The following is a 25,560-nucleotide window of genomic DNA, read 5'->3' as shown; positions in this document are numbered from 1 at the left end:
CAGACACCTCCTTCAGGAGAGGTCAGTCACCGAATGTTCCTGGGGGCCACCACCAGCTGGCGAGCTGGGCAGGGGGCGGGATCAGGCTGCGTAACTGTTCAATGAATTGCAAAAAATACAACGAACACAAATTACTAGAAAAATGAAACGAAAAAACTCAAAGATATGAGATTACCCTGTCAAGATGCTGAGTACGTATTACAGACCCTGGCTTTCCATTTCTGTGCAGACCACAACACAGGTGGGCTATGGACCTGGGATGGGCTGGTCCTGTGCTGGATGAGGGTGTTCCCAGCCCTGGATGGGGGTGGTCCCAGCCCCGGATAGGGGCGGCCTGTGCCCTGGAGGGACACCACTTTCTGGAACGACTGAGCAACAGCAGCTGTTCTTTGAACTCGGAGAGCAATTCTGGCGAGTGAGCCGAGTCAGTTCCCACCTCATCAGTCCACGTGGGGAGCGGCCTTCGTCTATGCTGTTTGCTTTACGACGTGGTCTTTGTAATGATACGACACAGAAAATGGAGACTTTCCTCTGTGAATGCGGGTCCGTGTTCATAGGGTGGGTCCTTTCCGAGAAGGAGGGGCTGGTTCCCAGGGTGCAGTGTGGTGGGGTCAATGGAGGGGCCCTGCCCTTCCCCTCCTGAGCCCCGTACCCCAGGGAGCCGGGAAACGAGGGGTGAGGACAGCAAGGGGACAGGAGACTTGAGCCCTGGGCCTGTTTCCTTGTCCTTTACTTGGTACAAAGCATCTGCTGTGATCCCCCACTCACTGGGGTCCTGACGCATGCACAGGCAGGCCATTCTGTGCTGTGGATCACATGCCAGAGGTCCAGCTGGGCCAGGACAGCGAGGACCCACAGTCCCGGGCATCTGAGTGCCCTGTGCTTGGACACAGACTCTGCCGGATACACTGTGCCGCAGCAGCTGCTCCAGGACGGGCACCTGACCCTCAGCCTGGGCGGGTCCCTCTGGGGACCTGGACCCAAGAGGGAGGGAGGGTGAGGACGTCTGGGCACCAGGCCGTGAGGCCCGTTTGGGTACACAGGGCAGAGGAGGGACCTGGCCCATTCCTTCTGAAAAGACCTATAAAGGAGATGCAAACCTTTGTTGAGAAGGTTGTCCCAAACCTTAGGAGAAGCCCAGCCTTGAGATGGGCCTGTCAGAGCCCCTAGTCCAGCCTCCCGTGAGCCTGGCCACAGGCCGTCCACCCCACAAGTCTGCCGGCAGCTCCCTACCCAGCTCCTCTGCTCTCCCAGAGCAGGACCAGGAGCAGGACCAGGATCTGCCAGAGCATCCCGCCTCCTGGGAGGGGCTTCTCCCCCCTCCCTCGCAGTCCAGGCTGGTTCCTGGGAGCAGGTGTAAACCGTGGGGGACCTGTGTGACTGTGTGTACACGTGTGCATGTGAGTGTGTGTATATGTGCATGTGTGTATGTGAGCGTGCATGTGAGTATGTATATGTGTGCTTGGGAGTGTGCCTGTGAGTGTGTATATGTGCATGTGAGTGTATGTGCACGAGTGTGCATGTATATGTGTATGTGAGTGTGTGTATACGTACCTGTGAGTGTGCATGTATATATGTGCATGTGCGTGTATATGTATGCATGCGAGCATGCATGCGAGTGTGTGTATACGTACCTGTGAGTGTGCATGTATATATGTGCATGTGCGTGTATATGTATGTGAGCATGCATGCGAGTGTGTATACGTACACGTGAGTGTGCATGTATATATGTGCATGTGCGTGTATACGTATGCATGTGAGCATGCATGCGATTGTGTGTATGTGAGTGTGTATACGTACATGTGAGTGTGCCTGTATATGTGTGCGTGCCTCTGAGTGTGCGCGCCTGTCTCGCGATGTGTGCGGCCCCGGCGCCCTCTGCCGGCCTCATTCGGAAGGGCGGTGCGTCCGCCCAGGCCGGCGGCTCAGCTCCCGCCGCTGCGGGTCCCCAAAGGCCCCGGCCGCAGTGTTCCTTCCCCGCGGCTCGCACGTAAGCGGGGCTCCCTGCCCGCTCCGGGGAATTCAGGCCCGTGTGTGCGGGACCGGCCCGCGCGCCCGCCTTTGGGGTCTCCTGCCCCTCGCGCTCGGCAGACAGCGCGGGGCGGCGTCCTCTGGGACAGACTCGCCTGGGTCCGTCGAGCCCCAGCTCTGGCGCAGAGCCGTCCCCATCCTGGTTAGCCCCGCTTCTTCAGAAGCCCCTGTTCCCTGTGAGGAGTCGGGCCCCCTCCCTCGGGCCTGGGGACGCGGGTGCAGGTGGAGATCCGCCCCGGAGCTCAGGAGCGCGGGTGCCTGCCTCGTCTGAGCCCACGGCCTCCGGAACACGAGGCTGCGGCCGCGTCCCGGGCGAACCCCGCGGCACTCCCAGCTGCCCTCCGTGCTGGCACTGGCGGTGGTGCTGCTCTTGTCGTGTCTTTGTCGGTGACGACCCCACTTCCACCTCTGCCTGCTGCCCCCGCGCCGCGCCGGCCTGGGGAAGCCACCGTGCACCGTGGGTGCTGGCGGGGCCCGGTCCTGCCGCCCAGCCCCCGGTGGGCTGCCCGCCCTGCCCCCTCGGTGGGCTCCGCAGCCCCTGCCGTCAGGTCCGTGGGCCTGGTGGGCGGCGCTGGGCGTTGGCCCCCTCCGCGCGGGCGAGACCCAGTGGGGGTTCCGGCAGCTTTCTGGGGGCTGTGCCCAGCCCTCTGGCCGCAGGCGATCAGCTTGGGGCGGGCGTCTCCCCGGAGACAGGCCGAAGTCCTCCCGAGGAGCGTCGGACGCGGACAGAGCGGGCGTGACTCCGCGGGGCTCCTGAGGTCGCCCCCTCCCTCCAGAGCCCCTTCCGCTCGGTTGCCAGGAGCTGCTTTCGGCCCCTTTCCATGCCCAGCTGTTGTGCCGGCCTGGACCCGGATCCGCAGCAGGCCGCCGTGGTGACCAGAGCGTGTCCCTCGCGGAGGGTGGACAGTCACCGTGAGCGGCGGGTCTCCCGGATCCGGGTTACACGCCGGAGGCGCCGACGTTCGCGAAGCGCAGTGGACTGGCTCTCCGCTCGGACACCTGGGGCCCACGAGGGCCTCTCGCGCAGGCGAGCCCATCGCCCTGGCTCTCACGGTGGGTTCCAGTCACCCGGGGAGCCTCTCCTCGCCCTCCTGTTCGCCCCCAGACTCCTGCCCGGCAGAACCCGGCCCGAGTCTGCACCTCCCGTCTCCTCCAGGCGGGCCCTCTCCTCCCTGCTCAGGAAACCCCGCACGTCCTTGAAGGCCGCTCCCAGGGCCCTCCTTCCTCTCTGCTCCCCTGTGCCCCGCTTGCGCCCCGCGTGCGCCCAGCGCCACTAGCCGCGTGTCGCCCCTGCAGGCGGCGGTCGGCAGGTGCTCGCTGCAGCCCTGGTGAGGTCGCGCGTTGGAGGCGCCTCTCCCAGTTGGAGGCGCCTCTCCCAGACCTGGGCGAGGGCCGCAGCCAGCAAGCACGGGCTCGTGAGGGACCTTCCTTCTTCAGGAACTTTGGGAGCTGCATGATGTCACGTTGGCAGCTTGAAAATGGCCAGAGTGGGAGTATTTACATCGTGACTCCAATCAGCAAACCTGTGAGTCAAGGTCCCCGCCTCTCTCCTACCAGCCGTGGAGTCAGGCCCCTCTCTTGTCTGCCAGCTGTGGAGTCAGGCCCCTCCCTTGTCTGCCAGCTGTGATGTGTTACCAGCACGCCTGCTCCAGACCTCCCTAAACTCTGTCATGAGGGTCCGGTCGCCCCCGTGGTGTTTCCGGGATTTGGGCTCACAGAGGCCCTGGCCTGGATGGTGGGTGTGCAGCCTTAGGCGCCCTCGGGAGGCAGGAGGCCTGCAAACGTTGCTCTTCTAATGGTCTTGGGGGCTGGAGAAACCCGCCGCTTTGCGGGGTCCTGTCTGTGGAGTTTTTTGCCTTTGGCCTGAGGCCTGGCCGAAGTGTGTGCCCACCCTGGGCTGGAAGGCGCTGTCTCCACTGCCTGGGGCGTTGGGCCACGCGGCTCCAGTTTGCTGTCTGAGGGGCTGCAGGCTGCTCAAGAAAGGTCAGCTGTGGGGTGCTGCGTGCCTATGCGACTGACCCCGGTAAACCGACGGACACTGGGGCTCTGGTGCTTCCTAGGGGGCGGCACTCCCTTGCCGTTGCTGGGAGAAGCAAGCGCAGTCGGTGTGGCCCCCTGGGAGGGACCCCTGGAAGCGGGCTCTGGTCCCGCCAGTACCCTGGGCCACGCCCCTTCCTCGGGCTGATGCCCCCTGCACCCACCCACGTAAGAAACCGAGCCAGGAGGAGAGCACCTTCTGTGGTTCTGTGAGTCCTGGCGAATCGCCCAGCCCGAGGTGGTCTTGGGGACGATGGCACGGTGGGAAAGGGGAGACAAGTCATGTGTGGTCATGACTCGGGGGAGGGAGGGAAGGAGGCACCCTGGAGGCCCCGTCCTGGAGGTGGAGTCTGGGACACTCAGACACCAGGAAACCAGTCCATCTGGTCTATAAAACTACGGAATTACGCACCCAGACCACCCGGGACCTCTTCACAGTGACCTTTCAAGGTGAAATACGACACTTACCGTTTGTTTGACCCGTAAAAATGTAAAATATGAATCTCTCAACACTTATTTCACAGTCTTGTTTCTCTCACTCCCACCCCGCTCCCACCTGTCTCCTCTCCTCGCAAAAGTCTGTGTCTGCCGCATACCAGGCGTTGTGCTGAGTGTGGGCACGGCTGTCCCGATGGAGCCCCAGGCCAGTGGGCACAGACAGAGGAGAGTGACTTCCAGATATAGAAGGAGCAGGAGAGGAGAGGGCGAGGTGTCTGCCGTGGGAGCGTGGGCCGGGCTCCGGCTAAGGCTCGCTCTGGGCGAGTGAGGACCCTCCGGGGGGCGGGGGAGCATGTGGGAGGGGAGAGCTGAGTTTGGTTTGGGGAACACTGACTCTGCAGCAGCCTTGAGGCTTTCAGGAGGGGTGCCAGGTACGCAGAAAGGAAGGTGGGCGTGAAGGGGGGGCCCGAGCTGCAGACCCACGTGTGTGAGGCGACTGTGTGGACGGGACACTGGGACCACCAGGCACAGGACAGAGGGGGTGGAGAGAAGAGGGCCTCGAGCCAGCCCTGCAGGACAGCCCCACCAAGTGGCCGGGTGACACAGCAGGGGACGGAGGGGCCCCCTGACCCACCCAAGCCAGGGTGTCACAGAGACCAAGGGAAGGACAGGTGGGGAGGAGGCAGTGACCGGCGGTCAGAGGTCAGGGTCCCGGCAGGGGCACTTGGCTGGCGGGAGGCCTGGGACAGCTTGGCATGTCTGTGGAGCCAGCGGGAGGAGAGACGCAGCGTCGCCTCCTCTGGGACCCTGGCTGCGGCTGCAAGACGTCAGAGAAGTGGGTGAGTGTCGAGTGAAAGTCCAGATGGACTCAGTCTCCGCTGGACTCGCTCCTATTGGTGTTGTTCTGGATGTTAAATATGCTTTGGGCTCCATTTTTCTGTGAACCTAAAACTGCTCTAAAAAGTAAAGTCTATTTAAAAGGAAAAGAAAGAAAACGTGCCAATCAGCTAAACAGACGTTTTGCCCAGATGAAAGCAACGTAGAGAGCTGGGGCACAGCCTCCTGAGACAGACTTGTGTAATCATTATTTTTAGGTTCAGTAACTTGTATTTAACGCTGGAATTTTTTAGGCTCCTTGCTTTAAGGATCCAGTGTTCACATTACTTAAACAATACGTGACTAACAAAACAAACCATTCAGAAACTCTCACACTTGCCGCCTGTGCAGATGGGGAAGGCATGACCTCATGAGGAGCCAGGTCATTGGAAATCCCCTGAAGACCACACAGGTCCCTGCAGGCCCGAGGCATAGTTTGAAGGCAATTTTATTATTTTGTTTCATTTTATGTTTTCCAGCTTCATTGAGGTATGATTGACTAGAATTGTATACAGTTTGTACAACCTGATGTTTTAAGATGTACAAGTGATGGTTTGATACACATACACAGTGTGAAACGATGACCAAATCAAGCTCATTAACCCATCCATCACCACACAGTTGCTTTTTCTTGTGTGTATGGTGAGGACACTTAAGATCCCCTCTTAGCAAGTTTCAGGGCTCTAAGACTGTACTGTCAGCCACAGCCTGCACGCTGTGCGTTAACTCAGAACTATTCCTCTTAGAACTGCAAGCTTGTACCTTTGTCAACATCTCCCCCTTTTTCCCACCCCCCAGCCCTGGCAACCACTGCTCTGCTCTCTGGTTCTGAGTCCAGCTTTTTTAGATTGCACATACAAAGGAGATGCTGCAGTATTTCTTTCTCTATTTCACCTAGCATGATGTCCTCCAGGTTCACCCAGGTTGTCACAAATGGCAGGATTTCCTTCTTTTTTATAGCTGAGTAATATTCCATTGTCTGTATCTATCCATCTATCCGTGCATCTATCTATCTTTGTCCACTCCTCCATCATGGACCCTCAGGCTGTTCCCACGTCTTGATGACTATGAACATGCTGCAGTGAGCATGCGGGGCAGGTATCTTTAAGATCCTGATTTCATTTCCTTTGGAGAAATACCCAGAAGTGGGATTGCTGGTAGTTCTATTTTTAATTTTTTGAGGAACTTCCAAACTGTTTTCCATAGTGGCTGCACCAGTTTACATTCCCACCAACAGGGAATGAGGGTTCCTTTCTCTCCACACCCTCTCCAACGCTTGTTCTCTGTCTTCTTTTGATGATAGGCATCCTGACAAGGTGTGAGGTGGTATCTCATTGTGGCTTTGACTTGCCTCTCCCTGATGAATAGGGAAGTTGAGCACCTTTTCATGTGCCCATCGGCCATCTGTATGTCTTCTTCAGAAACACGTCTATTCCCGTCCTTATCCACTTTGTGTGTGTGAGAAAGATTAGCCCTGAGCTAACATCTGTGCGAATGTTCCTCTATTTCATTTATTTACTTACTTATTTAAAGGTTTTATTTTTCCTTTTTCTCTCCAAAGCCCCCCGGTACACAGTTGTGTATTTTTAGTTGTGGGTCCTTCTAGTTGTGGCATGTGGGATGCCGCCTCAGTGTAGCCTGATGAGCGGTGCCATGTCTGTGCCCAAGATTTGAACCTGTGAAACCCTGGGCCACCGAAGCGGAGCACGCGAACTTAACCACTTGGCCACAGGGCTGCCCCAATGTTCCTCTACTTTATAAGTGGGGTGCTGCCACAGCACCGCTTGATGGGCGGTGTGTAGGTCTGTGCCCTGGATCCGAACTGGCAAACCCCGGACCGCCATAGTGAAGCACACAAACTTAACCGCTCTACCACTGGGCTGGCCGCCATGTCCATTTCTTCATCTGGTTGTTTTTGCTGTGGAGTCCCTTATATATTTTGGATTTTAATTCCCTATCAGATGTGTTGTTTGCACATATTTCCTCCCATTCTGTAGGTTACCTTTCCATGTTGTTGAGTTTCCTCTGCTGTGCAGAAGCTTTTTAGTTACATGTAGTCCCACCTGTTTTTGTTGCCTGTGCTTTTTATTTATTTAAAGATTTTACTTTTTCCCTTTTCTCCCCAAAGCCCCTGGTACATAGTTGTGTATTTTCAGTTGGGGCATGTGGGATGCCACCTCAGCATGGCTTGACGAGCCATGCCATGTCCGTGCCCAGGATCTGAACTGGTGAAGATCGAACCCTGGGCTGCCGAAGCAGAGAGCACGTGAACTTAACCAGTAGGCCACGGGGCTGGCCCCTGTTGCCTGTGGTTTTATCATGTCTAAAAAACTACTTATTTATTCATCCATCAGTTGATGGACATTTGGGTTTTGCTCACCTTTTGACTATTATGAATAACTTTGCTACAAAGCTCTGTGTACAGGGGCCAGCCCGATGGCCGTTTGCACACTCTGCTTCAGCAGCTCAGGGTTTCGCCAGCTCAGATCCTGGGCACAGACCTAGCACAGCTCATCAAGCCATGCAGAGGCGGTGTCCCACACAGCACAACCAGAAGGAACTACAACTACAATATACAACTATGTACTGGGGGGCTTTGGGGAGATGAGGGAAGAAAAAAAAAAAAGAGAAGCTTGGCAACTGATATTAGCTCCGGTGCCAACATTTAAGGAAAAAATAAAAAATAAAATTGAGAAGCTTTAAAAAGGAAAAAAAAGTCCATGTACCAGTTTTGTGTGGACATGTTTTCATTTCTTGGATATAAACCTAGAAGTGGAATTGCTAGCCCATGTGCTACACATAGGTGTAACATTTTGAAGAATTAAGGCAATGGGATTCTAAACTTTATTTAAAACTTTTGTTACAAGCCTTGCTTTTTATCCGACCATTTTAATGGCCGCTTTGTGTTGAACACGCAAGGAGGACAATCCCGTCGACCCTGACAAGCCCCTGGCTCTGGGACGTAGCAGGCAGGGGGCTTCACTGACAGAACCCGGGGTCAGTTCCGCAGGCAGGGAGGCCCGAGACTGCGGGCTCTCGCCCACCACCACTAGGCGGAGCCCGCTCACAGTCCAGGAGCACGCGGACGATCGCGGTACCCAGGGACTGGGGGTGGGGGGTGGTGGGGGGTGAAGCCCCCTCTCGCTGAGTTTGTAGGCGTCAAACCAGAGAACCGCAGAAGTAAAGGGCCCATCAAAGGGGCGGGGCCCAGGGGTTCTAATCGGGGCCCAGTGATTCAGAATTTGAAAGTTTGTACCGGCGTTGACTTGAAATTTTTCTTGGTTAGAAAAACCTTTCTTCACAGATGAAGCAAATCCATTCATTCAACAAACAGCTGTCTAGCACCTACTGTGTGTTGGCATTACTCTAGGCCCTTGGCACACAGTGTTTACTAGACTCCTATCCGAATGACACTTACATTCTAGTGGGGGAGGGGGCGGAGAACACAATAAATGAGTGAAATACATATCAGAAACCAGTGCCACAGAAAATCACCTAGGTGCCCATCAAGGGACAAACCGATAAAGGAGATGTGGTGTATATACTCAATGGAGTACTACTCAGCCATCAAAAAAGATGAAATCTTGCCATGTGTGACAACACGGACAGACCTTGAGGGCATTATGCCGAGTGAAATAAGCCAGAGGGAGAAAGTCAGATACTGCAGGATCTCATTCATAAGTAGAAGATAAAAACAACAAACAGAGAGAGATTAGATTGGTGGTTACGAGAGTGGTGACGCATGGCAATTAGTCTTTGGGTGGTGAACATGATATAATCTACACAGGAATCGAAACATGATGATGTACACCTGAAATTAAGAAAAAAGTTAATTTTTAAGAAGGCTACACTTGTAAGTAATGGAGTATTTCTAATTAAACTTTGTCATTTATGTTGAAATTCAGATGATTAAACACTGGAATATTGGTAAAAGAAACCAGAAGGAACAACATGCATGATGAAAAAAAGGCCATAGATATAAATAAGGAAGGGGACAGGACATGCTGGGGACAGAGAGGTTGCAATTTTTAACACAGTGGTGAGGACAGGTGACATCAAGGGAGCAAGCCACCTGAGCATCTGTGGGAAGAGCTTTCTGAGTAGAGGGAGTGGGCACAAAGGCCCTGAGGCCAAGGAAGGAAATCGGGACAGCCAGTGGGGCCCAGTTAGCAAGAGGGAAGGTGTGGGGGTGAATCACTCAGGGCTGGGCTCTTCCTGAGATAGAGACACCAGAAGTCCTGCCCAGAGCAGTGGCACGGACTGACTTACAATCAAGGATTCCCTTTGTCTGAGATGGAAACAGACTGAAGGTGAGCAAGGATAGAGGCAGGGCGAACACTTGGAAGGTTAGCGCCAATCCAGGCGCATCTGAGAGGATGGCTTGGGATGGGGAGGTCGCAGAGAAAGCAGCAAAGAGCCATCAGACATGGGCTACGTTCCGAGGGCAGGGCCGACAGCGTGTGCACTGCAGTGTACCGGGAGCGAATGACAGGTGTGGAGGATGAGCCAAGGGTTTGGGGCCGGGGAGGGGGCTCAGCAGATGAGTCTTGGACTCACGGTTTGGGATGATGACTCCAGAGGCCAGGGGAGAAGTGAGGGAAGTTCCTGCTGGAGACACAAGCCGTTTGGGCTGCTCTGGCTTGGGACACAGCAGGCTGGCTGGCAGGCACCTCTCCTGGCGCCTGCAGCAGGATGGGGTGGGGGGCAGCGCAGCCAGGCCCTGGCCCCGGCCCTCCCCGACGGATCCCTGGATGGGGCGCTGCAGCTGGAAGTTCCTAGCCCTGCCCAGCCCCAGCTGCAGAGGGGACTGCGGCCTCCCAGGACAGGAGACATGGAGTCCACACGCGTTGGCTGGGACCCTCTACAGCGCCCGCCCCCCCCCCCCCACCCGCCACAAGTTCCTAGCCTCTGAAGAGGAGTTTGGAGATATGTTTTCCAACCCTCGCCTGGGAAGGACTGTTTTTTTTTTTAATGCTTTTTCTCCCCAAATCCCCCCTAGTACATAGTTGTATATGTGAGTTGCAGGTCCTTCTCGTTGTGGCATGTGGGACACCGCCTCGTTGTGGCCTGGAGAGAGGTACCATGTCTGCGCCCAGGATCCGAACCAGCAAAACCCTGGACTGCCGCAGTGGAGCGCGCAAACTTAACCACTCGGCCACGGGGCCGGCCCCCGGGACACTTTAAATGCAGGCTTATGAACCCCACCCCCAGGGAACAGATCATCTTCAGTCAGGTTCAGGGAGCATGCATCCTGAGGGTCCCTCATCTTAGTGAGGGTGAAGCAGAGACTTCTCAAGGCTGCACGGCCCCGGCCCAGCCAGAACCACAAGTTCCCAACTTTCAAGTTAAACGGCACGTCTAACACTGGCCCTGGTTTTCCGATGCAGTGGCAAACTCTGCCTCTTAAGAAAAAATAACAGATGCAGTGGGTTGAATGGTGACCCCCAAAGACAGCCACGTCCTACTCCCTGGAACCTGCGAATTCCACCTTATTTGGAAGAAGGGTCTTTGCAGGTGTAATTAAGTTCAGGCTGTTGAGACGAGGTCACCCTGGGTAACGGGGGGCCTAGGTCCAAAGGACAAGCATCCTAAAGGAGAAACGCACGGGAAGATTTGACAGACAGAAGAGGCGGCCATGTGCCCAGGGAGGCAGGGACTGGGGTGATGTGGCCACAAGCCAAGGAGCGCGCACAGCCACCAGAAGCTGGAGGAGGCAGAGACCAGGTCCTCCCCAGAGGGAGAGGGTCTCTGATGCCGTGGCTGCGACTTTGGCCTCCAGCACTGTGGGAGACTGACGCTGTTGCCCCTGTCGCCCTGGGTGTGGTCGCTGTTCTGGCAACCGCAGGAACCTAACGAGACTACACAATACAAATTTTCTCTAACAGACCTCCCCCCAGACTACAGCAAGCTGTGCAGCCAAACCCTGGAGCTCGTGTCCCCGGTTTGCTGTGACTGGTCGAGTGCTGACGGAATCCGCGGACCGCACCCCCTCAAGTCCCTCAGTGGAAGAGCACCATCCCTCCCCAGGACGGAATCTAAGCAGAGCTTCCGGGAGGGATGGCCACCAGTTCACACACTTGTGAGAAACACCTGCAGTGACCTCCCAAAGTTACCAGCAATAAGAATCAGAAAGTAGAACAGAACATAAAAAAAGGCCAAGAAAACAAAGAAAAAAGGAGAATCTTCTTTTAAGTACAATTTTTCTCAACAATGTATGGAGAGCCCTGGGAAGGGAGTCCACGCCCAGGAGAGTCCTGGCCGTCGTCTGCAGCCACGGAGCACGCCTGCCCCAGCACACAGCAGGACAGGCTGGGACAGGCTGGGGCAGGCCAGCCTTCCCAGAGCCCCTCTCAGCACAGTCTGGCGGACAGGCCCTCCTGTCTGGTGCCCTGGATGGTGACCAATCACAGGCTCTTGTTTCACTGTGTTAACTGTTAACATTTAAACGCCTGTCATACAACTAGTTAATATTTAGAAACTGTGATTTTCCTAGGGCAGCAGAGAACTAATCACAATGATTTGGGGTATGACTCCAACACGATCTTGGGAAAAAAATTTAATGCAAATATTTAGCCATTAGAACACACAAATAAATAAATAAGCTCGAAAGAAAACCAAGTAAGTGTAACTGCCCATTTCTCTTTAGTCTCAGATATTCCATTTCCAAAATAATGCTAATAAAATATACAAATTAACTAAAAAGTAAAGAAGATAGAGAACATTCAACATAAAACCACCTAAAATAAAAATAAAACAAAGGACGAACCCTAATTATTTTATTTCTGTATATCAAGACTACAAAGAGCATTTAAACACTTAATTTATTATTCAAATTAAGAAATTATACATTTTGTTTTGATAATGGTCATTGTCTTAAAAGTGTCATTCAGTTTCCCCGCATTTAAAAGTATATTGCTAATTCTGGTCAACTCAACAGGACAGCCCACAGCGCGCCAGTGACAGTGCGACACTGGACGTGAGGAGGCAGGGCAGGACCCGACTGCTCTGCGCCTCGGCACAGGGCCACCGCTCCCATGGCCGAGGCTCTGAAACGCTCCCCGTGTTCAGAAACTGAAATCGCCCAGCAACGAGTCAGGTCCTGCTAAAGTGCCTTATTCTGACAGAATTACCAACACTCCTCCCTGGACAAGCGTTTGGGTACTGTCCTGTCTCCCTTCAAAGCAGCACCATTGAGGAAGCAGAGGGTGCAGAAGCGTGGCGAGTTACCCCAAATCTCTAGGAAGACTGGCTGCCGCCGCCCGGGGGTGGGCAGGGCATGCGGCCTGCAAGGGCCGGCCACAGCGGGCTGCAGTGCAGAGGAGCAGCCCGCCACTTTGGTTCAAGTGACTCGACTGGATGCTGCAGGGTCTGTCCCCCTAAGCCATCAGTCACCATAGGTCACACATGCCACGGGGCCTGGACGGAGACCTGCAGCCTCCCCCGAAAGCTCTCCAGGCACAAAGAGGAGACAGAAATGGAGAAAGAAGCAAGGACCCACCTCACACACATCCACACACAGTAATATCCAAACCATCATGATGCAGGTCAATGGTATATCGAAAATAAGCATGCTAGTCCCATATGGGGAAATGGCTTAAAAAGCACAAATAAAATATTATCATTGTTATCTATTTTCCAAACCTAACCACTTTGGGCAAAGGCAGCAGGAAAAACAAATGCCTTTCGTTTTAACAAGGAGGCCTGTAAACAATTCAACCGCACGAGAAGCAGGGGCCCTGAGAGCAGGCTCTGCACCCTTGGACCCTGTGTGCAGACTGCGCCAGGCTGAACCCACGAGCAGCACGCTGCCTCTCCCAGGAGCCCCGCCAGCTCGAGAAGGGCCCGAACCCACCAGCAAAGCCAAAGCTTCATCTTTGGTTAATTTCACTGAGTTGCCACTAGTCTTAAAACTGTGCTCTTCTTGGCAAATTACTAAATTAGCCACGTGGCACATAAGGTTTGTTATTTTAAGTTATCTGAAAAGCAACGTCCACCTAAGTGAGTGACCACGACTGAATAAAGCACTGAAACCCGGAGGGGGGGCTGATGGAAAGCGGGGAACTTGGGAGCTGTGCGAGTCCAGCGTGAGCATCCTCGCGGCCCGGCAGCTGCTGCTGACGACGGAAGCACCGGGAGTTCCTCTGCAGAAGGTCAGGTCCAGTCTCAGCTCAGCTCAGCTCAAAGCCAGCAGCACATTCAATAGCGTAGAGCAGTTTACTTCGCAGAAGTGTCTCGTCGTAAAACTCAGGGAGCTTCAGCAGGTTCATGCAGGTGCTGGCTGTGGGGAGCCGCTCGAGGTCGGAGCCTCCGTTGTGAATGCAGAACGCAGGATACAGCTCCTGAAAGACAGCCGGCGTGCAGCACACAGCTTTAACAAGCACGGCCTCACACGAATTTCTAAAAGCATGCAAAACTTGCTGGCTTCAAACAGTAAAAAGTTATCATTACAATCACTTTTTTTTTAAAGATTTTATTTTTCCTTTCTCTCCAAAAGCCCCGTGGTACGTAGTTGTGTATATTTTAGTTGTGGGTCCTTCTGGTTGTGGCATGTGGGACACCACCTCAGCATGGCCTGATGAGCGGTGCCATGTCCGCGCCCAGGATCTGAACCAGTGAAACCCTGGGCCGCTGAAGCAGAGCACGCGAACTTAACCACTTGGCCACGGGGCCAGCCCCCTACAATCGCATTTTTAAAAGGACATTTGCTTTTTTATTACACTCAAGATTTAGCTCTAAATTATACCAAATACTGTGTACTGTGCTTCACACATAAAAAGGAATAAAGAACAATATTCATTCATGAGAAACCTTTTCAGTGAATAGGGCCTCCAAAGGTTTTGTTTTTCAGTCTTTTAAAAATGTGCTCAAAATTCAAAAAGGTACAAAGGTAGAGAGTTGAATATATATACCTGTTTGCTTATATTTAAAACATGGGAAATACAGAAGCTGTCCCCGGGGAGGGACAGGAGTAAGCCAGCCTTCTCCAAAGCGACTGCATCTTGTGGACTGGACTCAACACTCATGTGGACAGAACGAAAACCATAAAACAAATTCAGGCAAAAGGGGAGAAAAAAAGCAATCTCTAAATATTGAAAACAAAATGAAACAAATGAACCTGTTTCTTGGTGGCTTAATCACACAGAGAGGAATTAGTTCTCATGTTTTAGAATTGCAAAGAAATCTTAAAGTGTTTTCAGAAACATAATAAATTATCGGTATTGTTCTCAAACCATTATGGGGGCCGGCACTGTGGCCGAGTGGTGAAGTTCGCGCGCTCCTTCAGCAGTGCAAGGTTTCACGTTTGGATCCCAGGAGCAGACATGGCACCAGTCACTAGGTCGTGCTGTGGTGGCGTCTCACAAGGCAGAGCCAGATGGACCTACGACTGGAATATACAACTATGTACCGGGGGGCTTTGGGGAAAAGAAGAAAAAAGACTGGCAACAGATATTAGCTCAGGTGCCAATCTTTAAAATAAAAGAAAATAAAATAAAACCATTATGGTACTACATATAACCATTATACAACCAAATACAATTTATTGTAGGATCCTAGAACTTATTATGAGATCAAGCAAATGAACTAACAGGAACCAAGACTATCATTGGTAAAAAGAGATCCAAATATAAAATCAAAAAAACAAAAACCTTATAAGCCTAAATTTGAACTGGAGCTATCAGTTTGAACCTGTAATGGATTTTTCTCTTAGGGAAAAAAACCACCTATCTCCTGGCTCTGTCCACTGAAGAGGCCTGGAAAAAAGGAGCACCTGTGACAGTGAGCGCCAAGCACCCAGGGCCTGGTCGCTACAGACTCACTTCTCAATGAAAGGAACCAGGGATCCTTGGGAAAATACCTGATTTCCAGGTGTGGGCCAGGAAACGTACACAATAATGTTATGACCTTGTCATACCCCCAAGCAAGAAAGCTGCCCCAAACCACTGGGGTTACAGTAAAAAGACACATGAGCCCTGTGAAGGCATTCCCCTTGCCTACAGAGGGGGCACTCCGAAGATTAGAGAGAGTAACTGCAATGGATTGACATACGTCAAATGGTAAAGCCCATGAGCTCCTAATAATAAAAGGGTACCAAAATGCAGTAGTTGCCTTTAGAAGATGCTAGTTAACCCACTCAATATTCTGAAAACTGGTAAATAAAGAACAATCAAGACTCTCTTTCTTCTTCATAAACAGTCCTCAGGGTAATCAAATAGTTGATGAGGAAAATAAAATGTTGCTTGATAGAAGATTTTGGCTAGGAAATGATACAACTGGAATATGGCTGTCTTCTAACCACATTCAAGAATGGATCTAGGCACTGACTATCAGTGACTACTACAATCATTAGAGGGCAGCGTGTTGAGAATTCCATCATAGATGGATCAGGCTGACAACACCTGATCAATCCTGGCATCTCAGACAGATGACTCCCAGACGCTGGGTCCTCGATGTCGAAGTAAGAAAATACGTAGTACATGGCGTCATCTATACAACGTTATTGCCAAAAAAGGAAGATTCAAGTCTAGAAGCTGTCGAAACCTCTACCCAGCAGTTTACGAGATATACAAAGCAGCAACCCAGTGCCTGTATTAATTAACTTACAAGGCACGACAGAAGAGGGAGCGGATGTACAGATGAGAAAAGATTCAAGAGACGCAGCAAAGGAACACAACGTGTGGACGGTGGCCTGCTTGTGCAGGAGCACTCATGGTTACTTTTAGACATGATAACAACAGTCTGGTTATTTTTCTAAGGTACAGTATAAGAATTCTCATCCCTACATCCCAGCTGCCTGGGCCCCTCCCACGAGCAATCAACGCTATGGGTGTCGTAAGTACCTTCCCACAGAGATTTAATGTGGAGACAAGAAAAGATTTTCTCCCTCCCCTAACAAAAAAAAACACGTTCGCACATCACATACACTGTTCTCTACCTCCATAATTTTTCACTTGATAATGTCTTTGTGATCTTTCTGTATCAATCCAGTGTCCTCATTCCCTTTTGAGGCTGCGTGGTATCCCATTGGCCATATGCAGCACAATTTATTGATGGACACTTATGTTGTTTCTAACTGTTTACAAATAATGAATAACCATGTGCTTAAGGCATTTCATACTTGTGCAAATGGACCTGAGGCTAAATTCCTAAATGCTAGGTACTGACAAATGCAGACCGAGCACATGAGATCCATGGAAATGTCAGTCCCTTGATGGTTACAAATAACCAGTGACTGTATCTTTCTCTTATACACAAATGTCTTTAGATACAAGATGTGATTTATATGTTCCCTTCCAACAGGAACACACGACGTGGGGACTGTCTTCATCCAGAAAGCCTTAATCTGCTAGCTCTCAGGCCTGCGTGGGTTTGCCCTCCATTACTACGGGATCTCAGAGACCTAACTCCCTCACTTTGGCTCTGTAGAGCATGGGCCCAGAGAAGCAAAATGGCAGCCCAGCAGGCCCCTGGTTAGGAGCCAGAGCCAGGCCGGTTTCACCTCCAGCTCGGAGCCCTCTAAACTGTAACATACTTCCTCCTTGGAGCTGTGACAAGAGGACAGAGGCTCCGAATACCAGTGTAAAGGCAAATCTAGTCAACAGTCCCTGCTGACAATGATGCCTGCTAATGCCTTCTCTGAGCCCTCCTCTTCAAGGTGTAGCCTGGCCTAACTCTTTGTGAGGCGGGCCTGGCAGCATGAATCAGGAGTGTACACACAACACATCCTCTGACCACGACCTCTACTTCTAGGACTGCATCCTAGGGAGATAATGAGAGATGCAGATAACAATTTATGTACAAAGATGTGTGCAGCATCATAAAGAAGAAACAGTTGTAAACAACCAATAAAGAACAGTAAGTAAACTGTGGTAAACTCACATGACAGGACATCAGGAAGTTTATTAAAAATATTTCAAAGACTATTTAATATGAGGGAAAATGATCCTGACATAATGTTGAGTGAAAAAAGCAGCCTATAAAACTGAACACATGATACAGCTTATATTTAAAAATTATGTATATCTACGTAAAAACATGCCCACATATAGATACAAACACATTCACGTAAAAACACAAAACACGTAAAAACATGATAATGTTTAGAATGGGAGAGATTATAGGTATTTTTTCGTTTTACTTAAACACAATTTCCAATTTTCTATAATAAAAACATTAATTTTGTTATAAGGAGAAAAAATCAAACAATATAAAAAATAATTCCTACTAACCACTGTAGTGGAAAATCGAGAATACAACTGGAGCAACGTTCCTATTCTGATAGGAGACTTGGAAGCACCTGTGCCAGGTCACCAAGTGTGACAGGCACCCAACTGGCCCAAGATGCATCTCAGGTGGACTCCGGTTCCCCTGTGTTGAGTTCAGCATGTGGTTCTGATGTGGGTAAGCTGAGTCGGAGCACAGCCCACAGAATGCTAAATACAGGGCTTACACACTTCTTAGCATCCACCTGTGTACGCTTCTCTGCTTGAAATACAAACTTCATTTAAACAATACATGTGGCATGTAATATGTGCTGAAAATCAGTCTTTTTTTCTAATTATAGTTTATATCTACTTTTAATGTCTCATAAAAAATGTCAGAACAAGAACCAAAAGAGAAACACAAAGAACATTTAATACATTTATTATTTAGCATTTTGAGGGCAATGATTTTCTCAAATGCTTGATAAAATAAAAATATCACACTTTTGAAACAAAAAGAACCTCTGAAGGCAGGGTCAGTGAGTGCCGGGTAAATGGTGAAGTAATTGGGTAAATGGAAAGCTTGAAATATATTTTGCAGTTAAATGCCACATTTTTAATATTTCTTTCATAATGCTAATTGAATTTCCTACTGGAGTCTTAAAAGTAAAAAAAAAAAAATGAAGTTCTTCATTGAAATTCTGAGTCAAGGGCACCATTTCGTGCATAATTAGAGTACAACGGGAATTTGCATTAATTCAGAGTGAGAAAAATCATCAATTTATTACGTGGCCTGATGGCAACTTAACAATTCTCTACAGCACTTTAATGATTTTTTTGTCTGTAACAATCACATTCATTAAACATATTAAGCTTTAATTAGCTTTAGCAGACGCTATTCTTCTCCAATCATCTGGCACCGAGGAGTCTCCTAACTTTGACGTGATGCCCGCCTGCCACTGCTGTTTACAGCACTTCCATGCACAGACTCTCGTCATTAGAGCTGAACTTGGTCAGCCCTTTCACTCAGGCATACTGAGCTAACTGGAAAGCAGAAATATTAAGGTGATTTTTTCCCAAATTTGGAGTCTAACTTATGACAACTGCAAAAACATTTGAAAACAATTGAACTTCACCTTTAATAGATTTTAGATCATTGAAAAAAATCTAAACTAGGAAGATTGTCTCATGGCTTCCAAAAAAGTATTTTTCATGGTAAAATGATACCTCAATTATGATTGTATGGGGATCATCAAGAGGGGACAAGAGAATCTTCACTATAATTCTATTTCAGACTTTGAAAACTACTGAAACCCCACAACTTTTCCATCCCTCCACAGCTGTGCACTCCCACGGGGAGGCGGCACAAGCTCTGGACCGCTAACGGAAGGCCGGCTCGCAGCGCCTCTAGACGGCCCTTCTCACCAGCTCCTCCGCTGGATGTCGGACATCTGGAAGCTTCCCCTCCAGCAAGAGCCGTGCTTTCTCCTCTGGCGCTCATCACTGGCTTTAACTAACCAGCTAGCTGCTGGCGGAAATCTCAGCGTCTGCCACTCACTTTTGATGGGTTTTCGGTCCTCCAAATTTCCCTTCTTGAAACTAGATGCTTAGTTTTCTTACTTCTAGATTGGGTGTTGCTTTGAAACTGGAAGATACTAGAAGCCCTGTCTCTCATAATAAATGTTACTGATAAAATTACCTAATGATATTAAAATCTTTATAAGAATTTAATTTATACAACTGTTTATATTATTACACAATAAAAATTGTTCTGCTGAAAAACCTTTTATTAGCTCCATTTAGTCGTGCCGTTTGCACATTTCACCTGCATTCTTCTTGCTCTTTAGATCCCAACATGGTAAGATTTCCAGACTTCACTATATGCCCAAGAGGAACCAAAAAGCAAAGACGTGCTTCTTTCAGGCTGTTGCCTGATCTTCATTAGACTCATGGAGGCCCATTTTCCTACCTGGTTATGTGGGCCAGGACTTAAAACTATGACGTGGATCCATGCATTTCTTTTGGGGGCAGGGCGATTATACACCAAGCCAGAAGCATCACTAAATCTTTCTGAATCCCTTTGTTTAGGTGTGTTGCTTGTACACAGCAGAGGTTTTTTTGGCCTAGTCTAAAAGTCTTTTTCTTTAACAGATGAATTTATTCCATGTACATCCACCATTGCCACAGTTTAGCCTTCTCTCACTTTGATGTTTTCTACTTTATGATTCTGAATGTTAACTTTGTTTTCCATATCTGACAAACATAGCTGGTTCTGCTCGTCTTGTTTTGCATGCCTATTTCCTTCCTCTGATAACATGGAAGACAGAGAAGTGATTTCAGTTCTACTAACATCACTGAATCATACTGTCCACTAATAGACTGATGTCCATGTCATCTTATTCACTGCTTCCAAAACCTAACAGTGTCAATGATTTATCTCCTGCAAAAAACAGAATCACTGCACGTATGCACACCTCTTTCCCATTTTTCTAATTTATTGCTCTAGTTCTGATGGCACTTATTGGGATGTTGTATTAAGCCACTGATGTCAATTTTTAGAAACAGCTTAATTGAGGTATAATTTACATACTGTAAGAATTGCCCATTTAAATGTACAAGTCAATAAATTTAATAAATTTATAGAACTGTGCAACTGTGCTCATGATCCAGTTTTGGAATGTTGCCATTTCTCCAAAAAGTTCCCCACTTCCACCCCTAGCCCTAGGCAACCACTGAGCGGCTTGTCTATAAACACGCCTTTTAAAGACAGTTCATGTAAGTGGAATTATATAACATGCAGTTTTGTATCTCACTCCTTTCACTTGGCACAATGTTTTAAATGTTCATACACGTTGTAGTATGTATCAGTAATTTATTCCTTTTAATTTCTGAATATACAGTCACGTGCCACATAATGAGGTCCTGGTCAAAGACGGACCGCATATATGATAGTGGTCCCCTAAGATTAGTACCATATAGCTTAGGTGTGTAGTAGGTTATACCATCTAGGTTTGTGTAAGTGCACTCTATCATGTTCGCACAAGGATGAAATTGCCTAACGACACATTTCTCAGAGCATGTTCCTGTCATTAAGTGATGCATGACTGTATCCCGTTGTATGGATACACTATATTCTGTTTTTCCATTATCAGCTGATGGACATTTGGACTGTTTCCAGCTTTTGGCTATTATGAATAATGTTGCTCTGAATGTTCACATGAACACTGTGTGAACATATGTTGTCATCTGAGTACATTCCTAGGACTGGAACTGCTCCATTACATTGAGGGACATTCTCAGGATAACTTGCCGGTAACCCACTGAAAATGTCAAAGACACAGAAGATACAGACTAAAAGAAACTAGAGACATGCCAACTAAATTCAATGTGCAGTCTTGGATTGGATTCCAGATTGGGGAACACGAATTCTATGAAGGACACTGGGACAACTGGTGTAACATCAGCATGCTCCAGAACACCTCAAGGGCAGACTAAAATGTGAGTGTTGAGCCCCACTCACAGAGTGTGATTCAGTAGGTCTGGGCGAGGCTGAAAACGTTCATTTCTAATGAGTTCTCAGGTGAAGCTGAAGCTGCTGGTCCCAGGACCACACTCTGCGAGCAGTGGATTAGACAATATCAATTCATCACTGCACCTTCCTTATTTCTGATAATTTAATTGTGGTTACATAAGAGAGTATTTGTGTTGTAGGAAATATGCACAGGAAACATGATGTGTTCAACTTACACTCAAATGATTCAGAAAAGAAACATATAGAGAGAATGATAAAACAAATGTGGTAAAATGTTAACAACTGGTTAATGTGGGTCAAGAAGTTCTTTGTCCAATTCTTGCAATTTTCCTACACGTTTAAAATAATTTCAGGGGCCGGCCCCATGGCTGAGTGGTTAAGTTCACGCACTCCGCTGCAGTGGCCCAGGGTTTCACCAGTTTGAATCCTGGGCGCGGACATGGCACCACTCATCAGGCCATGCTGAGGCGGCGTCCCACATGCCACAACTAGAAGGACCCACAACTAAAAATACACAACTATGTACTGGGGGGCTTTGGGGAGAAAAAGGAAAAATAAAATCTTAAAAAAAAAATTTTCAAAGTAAAAAGTTAAAGAATAACTCATATATATCTCACAGATCATCAAAGGTTATTGGAAAGTGAATACCTATCTATAAGTTTCACAAGCACAAGCAATATACAATGCTTATCTAAACTGATATTATTCCCTATAACATATACCATTGTGTATATTTTTAAATTATTAATATTGCCTTATTTTAATTTACAACAAATAAAGGAAACACTAACTGTCCCTCGGCCAATTTTAATTGTTAAAAATATTAAGCCAAATTATGTGAGATCAACATTAATTATCAGAAATGATACAAGAAGGCTGGGTAACATAAAATAAGTAACCGTGAACAACCAGGAAAAAATACACTTCTGCTCATATATCATTCTTCCCAAACACGACATGAACATTTTTAGCTTGTGTGTTCTTCAGTTCAGTAGTAAAAATAGCCTAAGATGCATTACAGACTTATGAGACTGATAATTTATATTACAGACAGTCCATGAGAGTGGTGTAGGATCTGTTCATGGGCAATCATAACCATAAAGTATAACCATCACACCAATAGGTTAACACTGTGGACACAGCAAAAAAACCCCACAAAATAAAACCAATACCAGAATATACAGACAATAACCAATGCTTAAATGATCCAGCTGAAATACTTAACGTAGCTAAAAGTAGAGTAAAAAATAATAAATTTGGCGTTAGGGAGCAGCACACACTGTGTGCCGTCTGACTTCACGTAGCCCTGTTCGACATTCTGCCACCCTTCTTAGTTATGAGGTAGTTTTCAAAGCACATGGCATGAAGGGGGTGTACCTTAAACCCCAAGAGAGGGGGTCGGGAACAGCTGGTGACAAACTTCAGCAGTTTGCGCTTTTCTTCATCCGTGAACCCCTCCACAACTCTCCAGAAGACTTTGATGACAGGGTGGTCGGCAGAATACCCTCCTATGGCCAAAAGAACAGACATTGTGTTAAAACAAGGTCACTGCAGAAGCCGGTTCTCCTGAAGGCACCAGAGCAACACACCACAAGAATGATTCCTTTTCCATGTCCCGTCACAGGGATGGACAGAGCTAGAGACTGAAGGCCACCTCTAAAGAAACACCTCTCAGTCTGTTCCTGGGAGCTGATGGGCTAGGACATGAGGGGGCAGAAATTTCCTTCAGAGGGATCAATGTACCAAAGGCCAGAATGAGGAATACCTTGGACTTACAAGATGAACCCTGGCAGCAAAAGATGCTGAAAGTGGTCTGAGTTTTAAAAACTCTCCTAGGAGTTAAAAATCAACCTCTGTAGACTGGCAGACCCGAAATAACAAAGAATTTACATGATTGGTCACACATCTAAAAATGGTAGGGGCTGGCCCCGTGGCCGAGTGGTTAAGTTCACGCGCTCCGCTGCAGGCGGCCCAGTGTTTCGTTGGTTCGAATCCTGGGCACGGACATGGCACTGCTCATCAAACCACGCTGAGGAGGTGTCCCACATGCCACAACTAGAAGGACCCACAACGAAGAATATACAACTATGTACCGGGGGGCTTTGGGGAGAAAAAATAAAATCTTTAAAAAAAACAAAACAAAACAAAAACCTAATGGCTTAAAACAACAATAAACATTTATTAAAAACATTAAAAAATAAAAATGGTAGACACTGGAATTTTTATTTCTAATAGAACTAGTTATTTTGCCAACACAATCTTTGTGTCTAAATTCATTTCATCACCTGTCCTTCTGACAATAGGTACAGACCACAGCTAGCATCCAACCCCAGCTCACGATTAGACCACCATTCTAACACATAATATCTGTTACTTATAGCTTTTAATCTAGTTAAGTGCTTCCTAAAACTGAAATAATTGCTATATATTGTTCCCTCATTGTTAATATACTACAGAAATAACATCAATAAAATATCTTAAGTGCATTAATTGGCACCAAAATGAGTATGATAATATTTTAAACCTATTTACCGGAATAGCTAAGATCATTAAAGGTATAAGCTTCCAGCGCAGACAGGGTAATACAAACAACCCAGGACAATTTCTTGGCAAAGGCAAGCTTGGATAGATTTCATTTTTTTAAACTTATGACTTGATAGTGGGGACGATGTGACCTTAGGTATTATTTGCCTTTACATAAACATTAGAGTTCAAATTTAGAGCAATAGAAATTAATTACAGAAAGGGGAGATACATGCACACACATAATATATGCACACAAATGTATAGATGTAAATGATTTTATCAAATTTATAGAGTTTTGCAACCACCACCACAATCTAGTTTTAGAACATTCCCATTTCCTAACTGAAATCCCACATCCACTCCACAGACAACCATGACCCGTGGTCTCCACAAGCGTGCTCCTACAGATGTTTCATCTGAACGAAACTACATTCACAGTGCTATGCAACTTTCACCACGGTCCATTTCCAAAATCTTTTCCAAAGTTACTTTGGAGGAAAGGCTGGGAAACAGCATTCAAGAGAGCAGAGGAGTCTGGGTAGGTTTCTTTTTAAAAATTGTGGTAAAATGCATAATATAAAATTCTCCAAACGATCTTTAAGTGTACAATTCAGTGGCGTCAGTTACATTCACATTGTTGTGCACCCAGCACTGCTGTTTCCAACCAAAATTTCCTCATAACCCCAAAGAGAATGTCTCTAACCATTAAGCAATAACTCCCCATGCCCTCTCCCCCAGCCCCTGTAACCTTTAATCTACTTTCAGTGTCTAGGAATTTGCCCATTCTAGGCATTTTATATACGCTGAATCATACATGTCCTTTTGTGTCTGGCTTATTTTACTTAGCATAATGTTTTCAAGATTCATCCATGATGTAACACTTATTCAAACTTCATTCCTTTTTCAGACTTAGGAATAGTCCATTGTATGTATATACCACATTTGTTTACCCATTCATGTGTAGATGGACATTTGGGTTGTTTCTGTCTTTTGGCTACTGTCAATAATGCAACATGAACATGGTGTACAAGTACCTGTTTCAGTCCTTGCTTCCAACTGCTCCGGGTAGAGACCTAGAACTGTTAGGTTATGTGGTAATTCTGTGTTTAGCTTTTCAGGGAACAGTTTTCCATAGTGGCTATTTTATATTCCCACCGGCAACCAACGAGGGTTTCAACTTTTCCACATCCTCATCAACATCTTCTGTTTCCTCTGTGTGTGTCTGTGTGTATGTATTTAAGATTAGCACCTGAGCTAACAACTGTTGCCAATCTTTTCATTTTTTTGGTTTCTTCTCCTTCTCCCCAAAGCCCCCTAGTACATAGCTGTATATTCTAATTATAAGTTGTTCTGGTCATGGCATGTGGGATGCTGCCTCAGCATGGCCTGATGAGCGGTACCATGTCGGTGCCCAGGATCTGAACCGGCAAAACCCTGGGCTGCCAAAGCAGAGTGCATGAACTTAAGCACTCGGCCACAGGGCCGGCCTGTGTGTGTTTATTTAATAACAGTCATCCTAATGGATGTGAAGTATATCTCACTGTGGTTTTGATTTGCATTTCCCTAATGATCAATGATGTTGAACATCTTTTTGAGCTTACTGGCCATTTGTATATCTTCTTTGGAGAAATGTCTATTCAAGTCCTTTGCCTATTTCTGAATTGACCTGTCCTCTTGTTGAGTTGTAAGAGTTCTTTATATATTCTAGATACCAGACCCTCACCAGACACAGGATTTCCAAGTATTGTCTCTCATTCTGTAGGCTGTCTTTTCATTTTCTTGATAATGTCCTTTGATGCACACAATTTATAATTTTGATGAAGTCCAATTTATTTTTTTTTCCTTTTGTTGTTCATGCTTTTGGTGTCATATCTAAGAATGCATTGCCAAATCCAAGGTCATGAAGATATACCCCTGTTT

At 48.0% G+C, this 25,560-nt stretch overlaps 1 protein-coding gene across 3 annotated transcripts in view; it reads right to left on the bottom strand.

The window, feature by feature from the left end:
• Window positions 1-11,925: 11,925 nt before the first annotated feature.
• Window positions 11,926-25,560, bottom strand: part of UBE3C (ubiquitin protein ligase E3C) — a 124,055-nt gene continuing 110,420 nt past the window's right edge. For all 3 annotated transcript variants that reach the window (XM_023640117.2, XM_023640115.2, XM_023640116.2), the window contains 2 exons: window positions 22,492-22,622; window positions 11,926-13,721 (listed from right to left, as the gene is read on the bottom strand). In XM_023640117.2, coding sequence (XP_023495885.1) covers window positions 13,551-13,721; window positions 22,492-22,622 — 302 coding nt within the window. In that variant the 3' untranslated portion in view covers window positions 11,926-13,550. The remainder of the gene's footprint in view (window positions 13,722-22,491; window positions 22,623-25,560) is intronic.

Source organism: Equus caballus, chromosome 4 (genome assembly GCF_041296265.1).
Source record: "Equus caballus isolate H_3958 breed thoroughbred chromosome 4, TB-T2T, whole genome shotgun sequence".
Classification (NCBI taxonomy): domain Eukaryota; kingdom Metazoa; phylum Chordata; class Mammalia; order Perissodactyla; family Equidae; genus Equus; species Equus caballus.
The sequence above is the reverse complement of the archived record's forward strand: the minus strand, read 5'-3'. Positions and strand labels throughout refer to the sequence as shown.